At 36.5% G+C, this 14,895-nt stretch overlaps 1 protein-coding gene across 1 annotated transcript in view; it reads left to right on the top strand.

Annotated features, from left to right (window-relative positions):
* The window catches only part of SPATA17 (spermatogenesis associated 17), an 87,458-nt gene that overhangs the window by 5,985 nt on the left and 66,578 nt on the right, over positions 1-14,895 (top strand). The window contains exons 3-5 of the mRNA XM_066547839.1: positions 57-138; positions 5,697-5,747; positions 13,431-13,534. Coding sequence (XP_066403936.1) covers positions 57-138; positions 5,697-5,747; positions 13,431-13,534 — 237 coding nt within the window. The remainder of the gene's footprint in view (positions 1-56; positions 139-5,696; positions 5,748-13,430; positions 13,535-14,895) is intronic.

Genomic DNA, 14,895 nt, shown 5'->3' with positions numbered 1-14,895 from the left:
GTTAATAAGTCTGAAGTCTGAAAAACATATTACTTTGTTAATATGTCTCATTTTAGATATCTGAGCAAAATGGCGACTTTGATACAGAAGTGGTGGAGAGGTTATCTAAGAAGAAAAAACTTCATAGAAGTAGTGGAGGTAGAAAAGTACTTTTTAAAATTTTGTTTGGTTTTTTGTAGAATATGTATGAATAATTTCTTCACTCATCATGAAATTAAAAAGCTGAAACTCCATCTTTTATACACACAGACACACTCTTAACTGTACTGCAATAAAAACCACTATTAATTTCAGCAAGCCTACACTTAACAGTCAAGATAAGTCAGTGTTTAAGTGTTTGCAGCCCTGGAGTGTTGGTCCCCAAACCAGCAATGAGATCTGCTCATGCAGAAGTCTGCCCACATGATACTAATTGCAGGATTGGAGTTTTACAAGATTCTGCTTCTTTTTTTTTTCTTTTTTTTTTCCTTTTTTTTCTTTTTTCTGGCAGAACTTTTAATTTTGAAAATAAAATAAGCCAATGTGTCTACACATTGCTATTTTATGTTTTAGTAGTTTAAATTTCTTACTTAATGAACCTAGAAGTATTTGAGGTCTTGCCTTAAGGCACAAAGCAGATTGTAGTTGATCTAATTCCTGTGATGGACCTGAAGAGAGCGAATGTGTGTGATAGCACACAAGCTAAAACCTCTGCTATCAGGTCTAGGGGACTAAGAAGAAAATAATTTAACATAAAATATGTGATTTACTTCACTAATTTATCAATTTATATTAATGTTTTACAATACTGTTAAACTTGTTAGTCATTTATTCTTGATTTTGTTAAATTGCTGCTTTTAAGTCAAAACATATGATTAAAGAAGTAAAAAAGGAGCTAAAATAAACCATATAATACCAACCAAAGTTCATACACCCTACTAAATTATGTTTTCAAGTATCAAGACTCGCATACCTGAAAGATCATTTATTTTTTCCCCAAGTCTATCAATAATCTGTGTAAAGATTTTCTCTCTTCCAACTTACTAACTGGCTTAACTGATAAATGATGAACCATCCTTTCAGTCTGTGGTTTTCACTCATCTTCTAAAAGTAATTCTTGAATACAGAGCAGATAGCTGCATGGTTGCATTGGGATCTGTTTTGAAAAAAATAGGACTTCAGCTGAATATTATTCTGAGTATAAGGAAGGTTTGTTTAATCTAGGAAAGCTTCTGTAGAAGAGAGACATGATAATCTATATTAAAATTTGTTAATGAAAAGAAAGGATCTGTGCAGTCACTGGGACAAGGGAAGGAAGAAATCAACGTGATCAAACAGATTGCCTGTAATCACAGACCTGAGAGAGCTAACAGCATAAAGCTCTCCTCAGCTTTTTGTTCTTGAATACAATTCTGAAAAGTAAAATAAATATGTCTTTAATCAATAAAGCCTTATGAATATTTAGTTCTTCAAACAGACATAACTGAAATTCTTGCCAAATCTGAAGTCCATGGAACAATGTAGGACAAAAAATTCTGCAACTTAATACACACATTCTAAATGAGATGATGAATTCATCCAGTTTCTGGATTCCAGTACTTATCCAGTGCTAGCCAGGGCTCTAGAGGAAGAGAATCTCATTAGAAAGCTTACAAATTTTACAGCAATCAGCACAGGAAATGATCTTTTCCTCTCAAACACTACATTTTGTTTTGTTTTGCCATCACTTTGATTGGAGAAGACTAAATAGAACAGCTTGATTGGAAGCCAACCTGAGTACCACACAAATATGAGATAAAAAGGCACATTCTACTCCCTTTGGACTGCTGTATTCAGTGTATTTTGGGGTGGACTTAAAGTGTGAGTTAATACCTTATATTTGTTATTTTACTATCTTTATTCAATTAACAGAATATGTAAAAAGCAAAATCTCAGCAGCATAATATAATTTTCAAGTTAAAGGATCAGGCAATGAACTCTTGCTAGTAACTGTTGTAATGACTCCTGACTATGAAAGACAATGATGCATTTGGCATGATAGTTCCTTAAATACACTGGTCACTTTAAAATTTGTCTGCTGATAATGATTGGATTGGTATCTGCTGCCAGCAAACAAGGCAAAGCATATGCACAAAATACCCATGATTGCTTGATAATAAATCATTTTAATGATTATATTCAAAATTGTGAAATGTGAATGGTACTGATGCGGAAAATAACAAAGGCTGAGGCTCATCAGATTGGCTGTCCATATGTGCATCACCACTAGTATTTCATTTGCTTCTCCTCCAGAGCCTCTTCCTTTGATTGTTAAGAGATATATTTGGTAAAAAAACCTAAAAAAAACTTGCAACTACTGATGGCATTTATATGATTAAAGTTATGTGCCTTTCTATTGTAAATAAAAGTGATTTGATATAAAGCTTTGTTTCCTAATTAATCTCAAGCTAAAATTAAGAACTGCCCTCCTACAGTTTTCTTAACAACTTGGTTACATTGATTGTGTTGGATTCTGAAAGTTTGCGTGACCTGCAGGAAGGTACAAATTTTAGAACCAGGCAAACACCAGAACATGAAAGAAACTATGCATCATTGTTTCTTTAATACTATTTTCTCAATTCCAAGGAATCATTTGCTAAAGCAAGGGGAATTGTAACATTTCATTATTATATGAGGTTGGTATGCATGATGGCCATATTTTCAGTTTACTTTGGAAGGAGATGCAGTTGAGAAAAGTGAATATTTTATGTTATGTAGTTTGGCACCACCCTAAGTGATTTAGCTTCAAGTCAATAACCAGTTTTAAATAGTTCCAGTCCAATAGGAATTAGGCAAATACCTATTTGCTCTACAAAACCCCCCAAAGTACACCATGATCACATTCACAATTTAGACCACGTGTTGCTTCCTTCTCTCAACCTCGATCTCATTCTCAAACTCAGTCAGATCCCTGATTCTTCAAATTCTTTGAATTTGTCATTTTGTATTAACTCTTTAAAACTAAAAAGACACCAGTCAGAGCACATTTGTAGATGATCCCCAAGCATGTTTTTAAATGCAAAATGAGAAAGTATACAAAAGTTTGTGTATACAAGGCTTCAAATATATTTTGAAAACCTATGCTTAAGGTAAGCTGGTAGGAAGGCCTGTATACTAATGTCAGAATTCATGACAAAGACATCCTGGCTCAGAAGTAGAGATGTCACATGGATGAGATGGGAAAGTAATTCTTTCCAGAGAGTCAACGAGGCAGTGTCACGTTTGAATTGGCACTTAGTGAAAAATGAGGGGCAATCCATAGGGCATGGGCTGAACTGCATGAAATTCCACTTAAACATAAGAAAAGTGTCTTCTGGACAAGCAGGCCCCAGTTCTGGAAAGAATCTTTTGCTTATTAGGAGAGCACATAAATGTAGACTTGTGTTGAAGCACTAAATTATGACACATTGTTTTTGTGAATAGCAATGAACACCTTCTCTATCATTTGTAATAGTGGAATTTTCGAATCAGGATTAGAAAACAGAGGGCAAATACATTTGTAAAAGAACCTAGATGGTGACACAGCCTTTGGCTTTTGGTGCAAGAATAAAGTTGAAGGGCAGTTGCATGAGAAGTTCTGCATTGGAGAGACTTGTGATTTAGAGCAAGAGTTGAGTAAAAGCAGGAATGTGTAACTTCCTTCTTGTTTTGGGTGACCCTCTTAAGTGGTGGTAGGGTAAGGCCTGGATTCCTCACACCTTACTGTGAGGAATGTGGGGTGTGCAAGATCAGACCTTAGTTGCCATTGACTGTTTTTGTAAGTACTAGGGGGCGTTCTTCAATACCTGGCCAAGCTCAGAGTCAAAGTGGTCCCACATTGTCCCTCAGTATGGATGATATAAAGAGCATTAATGATGTAAGGTGTCCGATTTATTATGTTCTTCAGTGAAATGGGATGCATTCAGACCTAGGTGCTCACAGCTTTCAAATATGAGAAGAATAAACAAAAAGGTGTAAAATTGTTTCGTTTAATCACTGATGGACAGAAGTCTGATGAATGTTTTTAAGCTTAGGAACGTTTTAAGCTTCCATTAAAATGTATTTTATCTATTTGGTAGTGTGGTAACTCTTACGTTCCCTTCCAAAGAAAGAAAAGATGAGCTGCAACCCAAAATTGTATCAATTTAACCAAGCAGTTGAGGGATATACTTAAGTCAGGCAACCATTTTTTCAGTCCATTATTAGCTATCTACAGTTAGTATCACTCAGTAAGTACCTATGGAGAATAAAGGGAAGGAAGACAGTCCATTATTTATTCTAATTTGTACATTTGGGGTAGATTTTCCCTTGAATGCATACTATATATATATGTATATATCTATGTGTATGTATGCACATCCACACGTACGTGTGAAACTTCTTCGAACTTTAACAATTCTGCAGTTTTCTTTCATAGAAGAAATATCTTTTGTACTGTTTCAATTATTAGTAGATTGGTATGATATTAAAGTGAGCATTTAAAATGCACCTTAATTAAACTGCAGGAATTATGCCTTGCTTAATGTAATGAAGAAAGAGAATTTAAAATGAAGTAGCATCATTGTGTTCATTTGTAAATAACATATTGCAGCCAACTGTTTCTTAATTGCCCAGACTGTTGATAAATAATCCAGTCCTGCTGCTCTCCACAGACAATTTGCTTTGGATCAGACTAGGCAATTCAAATAACACTAATTACAGTGAAACCCTTTTATAGTGAATTCCTGTTTGCCATGGGGGAGAAAATCACTATATCAGGGGAAAGCACTTTTGCCTTTGATTTGTGTCTAAAACATGAGAAACACATAAAAGCTGCATGTTGTGCTAAATAAAGGACATACTCTTGCATTCAAAGTACTTATATTTTACTTTTTATGATACAATTGTGAATTATGTTCATTTTGCATTTGTAATTAGAGGGCGGAACAGATGTGAAAGCTTAGTTTAAAGTGATGTATCCATTAAAATAACCTATGCTGCCAAGTGATTGCTTAGTATAATAGGGGATTCGTTCACTATGAGAGGAATTCTACTTTATTGGAAGGAAACCAGGACTTCAGGAAATGTTTTCTATATCAGGGGATTCACTGTAACATGGTATCATTGTATTTATGATTTTATGATGTTAAAATGCATATTAAATGAAACAAAATTCCCAACGATTACTCAGGAGGCAGCTAAGTACATAACATTTAGTACAGATGGTTGGAAGGCACAATTTTGCTCCATCACTGCATCCGTATCCTTGAACGATTTCGACTGAAGACAGCATTTCTCTGAATTTTTCATTAAACCAGACATCTTGAAATATGAATTCCTTTTATGTTTCTGTGAGTTTTGGCTAAAAGAACCCCAGTGAATAAATCATACAATACTACATGTCACCAGCACTTGTGAATATTTCTGCTTTGTTATTCTACTCTCAGTAGAGCACCATTGATTATCAAACTCAGCGGAGAGCATTTTATGATCATATATCTCCATTAGCTCCTAGTTTGACTACCATAGATTTTTCTGGTTAAGCCTGCATTATGTATTAGGAAGCCTATCTCTTCAATACAAAGTTTGATTTTATTCTCTCTTAGCCTAGAACTCTTATTATGTATTATGTATAAAGATTCTTATCTTTTATATGTAAAAATAGCAGGACTGTCTTTGTGTAACTGAAATATGTGCCATATTTTTTTTTTTATTCACAGAGAGCATATTTTATTAAGAAGGAGAAATTCTACAATGAAATGGCTGTCAGGGTAAATATTTCTTCACTTGTTAAACAAATGAAAAGTCAATTGTGCTCCGAATTTGCTTTTAATAAAATGAGCAAAGCAGAATAATATACACTTGATTGATATGCTGATGGCAACAGCAGGAAATAGTACATAGTTAAAAATTAAAGTTTCACTAAGTCGTCAGGGTTGTATTTGAAAACTGCAGCTGAATTTGAGGTATATCAATGTGTCTTGCCCCATTTAAATGTCCATTGGACCTTATCATGTGTGATACTGATAAAACCCCCCAACATTCTATCTGCCAGTGTTCTTACAAATGTAAGAACATTTGTTCTGCAAAAGTAGACATATATTTGCAATTCTGACAAACTACAGGGCTTTTAAGCTTGTTTAAGTGGCTGTGCTTTTTCTCTTGTTAGTGTATGACATTTGCTGTATTGGATCTCAAGAGTTAGAGAGCACAGGACAATTTCATTGCTTAAACACAGAGGTGGAACTGAACTCATTGGTGATATTAAGAGTGAATTTTGCTAGATGAAGAAATGTATAAACAGACCTTGAACTTCAATGAATCGACAGCCAGTGAAGTTTGTTGTGGGTGAAACTGCAAAACATATATAACTAGAAAGTAGCTTTTTTTCCTGAACTTTGAAACTGCACTTGAACAAATATGTAAAACAAATATGGGGAAAACATAAAATAATTTTTGTGATTAGGTCTCTTTATGTTGCTTCTTTTTTTCATTTTGTGATATAAAACTGCTTTACATTAGAAGCCTGTATCTTTTAAGCCGGGCACCTTACCTTTTGAATTCTACCAAATGTAGGAATATGGTGACAATGGAGATTAACCCAGGGATTAACACAGGGAAACTCATATAGAGTAAGAAGATTCTCGGGATGGATTTTAATTTTGTGGCCTCTCTGAGTCCAGAATGACTCAGAGTCAAGAGACCTGTACTCGTCAGGTGTTTTGCTTAGTTCTAGTTCTCTCAAATGCACAAAGTAGAATCTTATATTTGGTGCGTGTTAAAGAGCTGAAGGTATTTAACAGCAGTTTAATACCTCACAAATGTACCTTTTTGTTGTTGTTATAGTTCATTCCTTACTTAGCTAGTTTGAAAGTATTCCGCAGTAGATAAATGCTATTTACTCACGCAGCTGAGATCAGTGAGAAAACGTAAGATGTAAGCCAGCTCTTAAAAGTTGCCTCTGTACTTCCAGAAGATATTTGAAGACCAAATTTCAGAGGTAATTATGTATTCTAGTCAAGTGGAGTTTTGCATTTGGACTTTCATTTTTAAAAGAAATTGAATGTGTTCCCATTCATTTGTAATGGAAATATAATGTTGAATCATTAGGTGATATAAATCTTCAAAGTACCATTTTTTCAGTCATGTCCTTTTCTTTAATGGAAATTTAAATCAGTAGAAAACAATAGAACAGATCTTTATTTAGTTGCAAATGTCAGAATCTGATTTTCCTCTATCTAAATCTAGTGCAGCCATATCTGCAGAGGAGACTTTAAATGCTACCAGTCTGAAGCACTGAATGCTTTTGTGGTTTTTTTCTGTCCTGTATTTCTTGAAGAGCTAATCAAGGTCCAATAGCAAATCAGGCCTGTTGCATTTCTGCACAGATGATGTGTGCTCAAACTTCAGGCTTCCTAAGCCAACAGTTCCTTATATTCACTCATCATGAGCTTGATTCATTATTAATATAACTCAGTGTTCTAAAAATATAACTGTGTATGTTCTTCTATTTAAGCACTTTGTTTTGTCTTATGGTGTTATTGACTATTTATTTCAGTTTATAGTCACTCTTTAGAAAGGCAGTTTCAATTTTGGTATTTGAAGTATCGAGGGCATACACATGCTCATAGTTTTGAAGCCAGTCTACATATCTTGTCCTTCTGGATTGCATTTGGTTGTAATCAGAGCTATCAGTTTAACCTTTTAAAATTAGATCAGAGATCTTGTTTAAATTGGTTTCAGTTTTGAGGCAAAATATGATTCTCTCACTTAGAAGATTTAAGGTTCCTGTAAATTTTCAGCAACAGAAGTAATCCTATGGCAAAAAAAAATTCCACGAGCAGATGGCTTTTGATATATCAAGGTTTTGCCATTTGTTTTAGTGCTTAAAATAAACATTATTTATAAGACCACTTACATTTTGATGTTACTTAATGAGGAATATGCATCATTGATTTGACTAGCTTAAGAGGTCATTTAGAACTTGCCCGTTAACAAGCTGTAATCTGCTGAGCACACAATGACTTTGTTTAAAATTATCTGTTCAGTGCTGATCAATGACAATAATTGTTTTGTACCAATCACTGTTGAAACTTGCTAATTACTTTGAAGGGCATACACACACTTGTCTCTTCTTTTTCAAGAATTTTTTAAATGTTCACCTTGGAATTAAAAAGAAATGCAGTCATAACATTATACTTCTTTATAAAAGCAAAAATTTAGGACTCTCAAATTGAAAATATGAGCATCATCGGAAGGCTTTTTAAAAATGGTCTTTTCTAAAAAGATTAATCTTCAGTTTTGGGGTTACTCGCAAACAGTATTAGGGAAACAGAAGTCAGGCATAAAATAATCTGAGACACAATGCAGTTTTTCTTACTTAGGTTTCATTCAGTTGAAATCAGTGAGTTCATTCTAAACAGAGAATGGTGTAAATAAAGGTAGAGTGCAGCATTTAATTGGTAAATGGAGCCCATTGGAGGTAATTATAGCTTTATACTATTTGAGCCTTTTGTCTTTCAGTTTGAGTTTTGATCCTTTAACCCAGAAATATCCAGTTCTGCATTTATAACTGTGAGGTGAAGACTGTCAGAAAGAGTTTCAAAGGGACCATAATCCTGCATTAATGAGCACATGGCTATATGGGAGCCAAGTTGCTCTTGTTGAGAAATTTTGAAGCCAAACAAAAAAATAAAGCTAAGATCCTTATTCGCATGCAAAGGATTTTGCTTAATCCCAGATCTCTGAAGGCATACTCATTCTCTGCTCTTTCTCTATTCCTTTTTAACCCAATAAGCTTGTGTATGAGAAAGTAGTGTTGCAAAGAATATGAAATTTACTATCACCTAGTGCAAAGCAGCATGTCCAGAACCTTTCTTGTTCCCAGAACTCTTATTTGTTCATATTATAAGAATATGTAGAGGTCCAAACCCTTTTCACTTAAAAAAAAATCCCAAAAAAGCCCAAAAACCAAAACCATAAAAACCCAAAAGCAAAGCAAAGCAAAGCAAACCAAAACAACAACAACAAAAAGCAACCAAAAAAAACCCCAAACCGAACAAAGCCAATCATAAACAAATAACACATAGGTAAAAAAAATACAACTTTTGAAATTCGTTTTAAGTCTTATTTGGGAAGGGAGGAAATTCCATGCTGATGCACAAAGGGGAAATAGAAGAACATTTTAACACTGGAAGTTAATATTTTGTTATTCTTAATAACTAACACATAAAGAATTACTGAGAGCTTTTCTGTGATTCTTATTCTCTTGTTAAATCTTGCATAAAAGGATAATTATAACTGTACCCCAAGGTGCCATCAGTTGAGGCCAAATGTTGTTTTTTACTTTGAAGAATAGTGTTTGGGGGTTTGAGAATGCAAAATGGTGCCTAAGTATGAAATTTTCAGCCCTGCCTTAGTTGGTGTCATTTTAGATGGCTCCGGTAAAAGTCTGGAGGTGGAAAAATTGCATACTTTTGTCTGTTGTCACAGTGGTACAGAATTAGACTGTGCTGGAACTCCTAGGAGCAGAGAGAGTTTTGCCTGTTACTGAAGAGCACTCCCAAGACTTGATGATAAATATTCTGAAATTACTGAGTGTAATGGTTACTGATAATCTGGGCAATTGGCAGCTTTTTTAAATTTACCTTCTTCCTGAATCAAACACAAAAGCCATGACATGGTTTTCCTTCCCCTTTTTATTTTTTTTTTTTTTTAGGTACTTATTTAGAAAGAGGTAGGCTAAGAAAAAAAGCCAAATAGCACAAACACGGGTTTCACTCCACTTAAAAAGTCATCCCTTGGTTCTGGAAAGAGAAAGGTTGATTTAAAAAAAAAAAAGTTCCTTATAGATACAATGAAGTGTATAATTTCTTGAAAAGTCTGGTAGCTAGGGGCTGACAGGAAAAGGAGAGCTCTTAGTACATTGCAACATTTTACTTTTCTATTCATTTAGATAAGGAGATAGAGATGATACTTGCTTCTGGATAGTAAAGCCTCCAACTTCTTGCTTTTTAAATGTAGATTCTGCCTTACAGCTGTTATGTCTTTTAAGATTTCAAAGCTGTAAAGGTCAAAGAGATGGATATTGTAGCAAATGAAGCTACTGCAGACTAGAAGATAGAAATTGGGATATTAAAGTAGAAAAATATTGAGAAAAAAGGAGACAAAATGCAATGAAGTAAAGACTATTTTGCAGGAAAATTAATAATAAGTTCAAGGATGGAAGGATTTAAATATGGAGGAGCTAGACCCTGAGAAGAGAGGAAAAGATGGTTAGTCTGTTTTTCAGATGTAGACATCCAGAGTACACTGACCTCTTATGGCGAGGAGAATCAGGAGCAAGAGCAGCCTACACCTTTCAGCTCTACATGTCGTGGCACAGGGATAAATATAACTCAACAAATGGCAGTCCTGCTAGCTTTTTACCTAATTCACAGAATCACAGAATTTCTAGGTTGGAAGAGACCTTTAAGATCATCGAGTCCAACCCATGTTCTAACACCTTAACTAGATCATGGCACCATCCAGTCTTTTTTTAAACACATCGAGGGATGGTGACTCCACCACCTCCCTGGGTAGATGATTCCAGTATTTGACCACTCTTTCTGTGAAAAACTTCCTCCTTAATTCTAGCCTGTATCTCCCTTGGCGCAGCTTGAGACTGTGTCCTCTTGTTCTGTCTGTTCTTGCCCAGAGAAAGAGACCGACCCCCAGCTCACCACAGTCACCCTTCAGGAAATTGAAGAGAGTGATAAGGTCACCTCTGAGTCTCCTTTTCTCCAGGCTGAACAACCCCAGCTCCCTCAGTCGTTCTTCATACGGCTTGTGTTCCAAGCCCCTCACCAGCCTCGTTGCTCTCCTCTGGACACGCTCAAGCATCTCAATGTCCCTCCTAAACTGAGGGGCCCAGAACTGGACACAATACTCCAGGTGTGACCTCACCAGTGCCGAGTACAGGGGAAGAATGACCTCCTTGCTCCTGCTGGCCACACTATTCCTGATACTAGCCAGGATGCCATTGGCCTTCTTGGCCACCTGAGCACTCTGCTGGCTCATGTTCAGCAGACTGTCACCAGCACGCCCAGGTCCCTTTCCTCCTGAGCACTGTCCAGCCACACCATCCCCAGCCTATAATGCTGCAGGGGGTTATTGTGGCCAAAGTGCAGGACTCGGCACTTGGACTTACTGAACTTCATCCCATTAGATTCTGCCCATCCATCCAACCGTTCCAAGTCCCTCTGCAAAGCCCTCTGTCCCTCTAACAGATCGACTCACGCTCCCAGCTTAGTGTCATCTGCAAATTTGCTAATGAAAGACTCTAAACCCTCATCCATGTCATCAATAAAAATATTAAACAGAACTGGCCCCAGCACAGACCCCTGAGGGCCACCACTGGTGACTGGCTGCCAGCTGGATGCAGCACCATTCACCACCACTCTCTGGGCCCGGCCATCCAGCCAGTTCCTAACCCAGCAAAGAGTGCTCCTGTCCAAGCCACGGGCTGCCAGCTTGTCTAGGAGTATGCTGTGGGAGACAGTGTCAAAGGCCTTGCTGAAATCCAAATAAACAACATCTACAGCCTTCCCTGCATCCACTAGGCGGGTTACCTGGTCATAAAAGGTGACCAGGTTGGTCAAACATGACCTACCCCTCCTAAACCCATGATGACTGGGTCTGATACCCTGGCCATCCTGTAAATTCTGTGTGATGGCACTTAATATAAACTGTTCCATTATCTTGCCAGGTACTGAGGTCAGCCTGACTGGTCTATAATTACCAGGATTATCCTTTGCACCCTTTTTGTGAATGGGTGTCACACTGGCCAGCTTCCAGTCATCTGGAACCTCACCTCACAGTGAGCCAGGACTGTTGGTAAATGATGGAGAGTGGCTTTGCAAGCTCATTTGACAGCTCTCTCAATACCCTGGGGTGGATCCCGTCTGGTCCTATAGATTTATGAACATCCAAGCATTTCAGTAGTTCTTTGACTGCCTCTTCTTGGATAATGGGGGGACCATTCTGCTCCCTGACACCATCAACCATTCCAGGCAGGCAGGTGTCTTGAGGGCAAGTCATCTTCCCACTAAAAACTGAGGCAAAGTAGGCATTAAGCACTTCTGCCTTCTCCTCATCTGCAGATGCTAACTTCCCTCCCTTGTCCAATAAAGAACAAAGGCTGGTCTTACCCTTCCTTCTAGCATTAAGGTATTTGTAAAAACATTTTTTATTATCCTTTGCAGAAGTCACCATTCTAAGTTCAAAATGAGCTTTGGTCTCCCTAATTTTTTTTCTGCATGCTCCAGCAGCCTTCTTGAATACTTCCTTAGAGACCTGACCCTCCTTCCAACGCTGATACATCCTCTTTTTATTCCTAAGTACCTCCAAAACCTCCTTGCCCAGCCAGGCTGGACATTTACCCCAATGACTGATCTTTCAGCACTCAGGGACAGTCTGTTCCTGTGCCCTCAAGATCTCTGTTTTGAGGCATGCCCACCTGTCCTGAACTCCTTTGTTTTTTTACAGAATAACAGAATCATTTAGGTTGTGAAAGGCCTCTAAAGTCATTGAGTCCAACCTTTGACGGATCACCACCTTGTCAGCTAGACCATGGCACTAAGTGCCATGTTCATTTGTTTCTCAAACTCTTTCAGGGATGGTGGCTCCAGCACCTCCCTGGGCAGCCCATTCCAATGCTTAATTGTCCATTCTTAATGCTCACTTTGCCATGCCAAAAAGCAGATAGCTGGTAAACAGGTAATGATTTCAGAAACATCATGATTAGAATTTTCAAGTATCAGAAGGTTTAAAAACATTTAAACCTTCAGTTTAAATCTGTTCTTGGGGAAAGTTGGGTAGACTAAGTATTTTTTTTCTCCTCTTTTATTTTTTCTTTGTCTTTTTTTTTTTTTTTTTTTCCAAATGACACTTTTCAAAATGCACCAAAATATTAACCCTTTTTGTTGGACGATGCTGCCTAATTTCTATTCATACTACAACTTTATAACTAGCTACAGATAAAGAGCTTTTCTTCTCCAGGTTAGGCTTTCTCTAGGTTAGGCTTTTTCTGTTATGCAAGAGAATAGTATTTCTTGAGAAGAATGAAACTAATGTGGAACAAATAGACATGAATCATTTTACATTGGAGATGAAAGAACTGCAATTTGTAAATTAACTTTCCAGGAAGTCTGATTCATTGAGTTCCTGGGAAGGCCTTTATTCAGTTTAGACCTTTGCAGAGCACAAAGGTGAAAATGTAGCAGTAGATGTTGGTAGAGGGGTGACTCAGTGCTACAATATGTTACAACCTACACTAATTTCTTCATTGAAATTTATCAGTATTTCTACTTGGTATCACTTTTAAGGAAAGAGGTACTTGGGATCTAGTACATATATCTAATATGCATGCAAAATTTTGATTTGAAATATACTAAGAAAGTATTTCTTTCCTCCAGATCCAGAAAACGTGGCGAGGCTATTACGTTCGCAAGTATATCCATAATTTTTATGCACTGAAGAAATACCTGAATGCTGTTTCTGTGAATAACGAGCTTGTCAGGTAAAGATAAAAGCTCCATGTGGTAAAGCATTCATTTACTATTCTTTTATTTGCAGAAAGTTTGTGGCACTAATTAAACTATTTCTTTGAGTGTAGGTTCCCCTCCATTATCAAATATATTTATCAGTTATCATTCTCTTTATCCTATGCCTATTCATGTTGCACCACATTCTGTTCTCATTTACACTGTTATGAATTCAGAATAATTTCTTTGAATTCATTAGGTGTGTTCTGGGTTTGTACTAGTTTAAGAAAAATAGATTTGGCTCTTCACCTATGCTCAGAACTTGTAAATTATTATGCCTTAAATAGGGTTTGTTGAACTAGATTATTTTTCCTTAGTATACACAAGCTAACCAAAATTTTCTTTTTATAATTTGTTTTGAATATGGATTATTGACAATGAATGCAAGGGCAAATCTGGATTTAAGTTTCATGAGCCATACTATGAATATTAATTGGGAAAGATACTGGTGTGGATACAATAAAGCAGATCCTTTTCATAGTTACAGAAGAGAACCAATAGCTTGTCAGGTTTCTGTCTAGAACTTTTCTTACTCTATGTTCTCACTCTATTTCTCCTATACATCTGTTGTCTTTCCCTGTACTTAAGCTGAAACCTCTCTAAAATAGCGGTAATTATTTCCCTCTAGTGGATTTGATATCCTGATCCATGACCATTACTCAGATAACAGTGGAAACAAACAGATGAAATGCTGGGTGACCAAGATCATTACTCTCTCAGTGTAAATGAAAGCTATTGGACAAAATCCATGCAGGGTTTGCCATTCAGAACATCTCAGACAAATCTTTGCTTTCTCAAGCACAGAAATATAAGGGAGTCTCGTAAACCAGTATTTCTAGAAATCTTGTCTAAATCACATGGCAAAGACTGCTACATAGAGCAGCATATGCAAGTTATACATGAAAAAAAAACAGGATTATCCAGCTTCTTTTATGCTGGTTAATAAGTATATTATTCTTCCACAGTACAGCTGGTACTATATCCTCTTTTTCATAACATTATTTCTTGTGCATTACATTGTTACCTATAATGAACCATACTGATAGTCATCTATCTCTGATCTCTCATTATTATTCATTTAAGTGTATTCTGTGCAGAAAGTTAGGTCACAACTCAGCAAAGCCAGACTTAAACATTCTGTTATAGCTTCAATGGTGTCTTGATCTGAAATCCTTGAAATATTCTCTCTTCTTGAAAAGGTAGAATCCTAGGAAGACTAGACTAAATCTTGGAAAATAAGTGAAGCCATAATTTCTCTGGTTTAAAATCCGTATCACTGGATGAACTGCAAAATCAGAACTTGCTTCTCTGTCCATAATTGTTCTATCACTCTTCA

Source organism: Molothrus aeneus, chromosome 3, assembly GCF_037042795.1.
Source record: "Molothrus aeneus isolate 106 chromosome 3, BPBGC_Maene_1.0, whole genome shotgun sequence".
NCBI lineage: Eukaryota > Metazoa > Chordata > Aves > Passeriformes > Icteridae > Molothrus > Molothrus aeneus.
The sequence above is the reverse complement of the archived record's forward strand: the minus strand, read 5'-3'. Positions and strand labels throughout refer to the sequence as shown.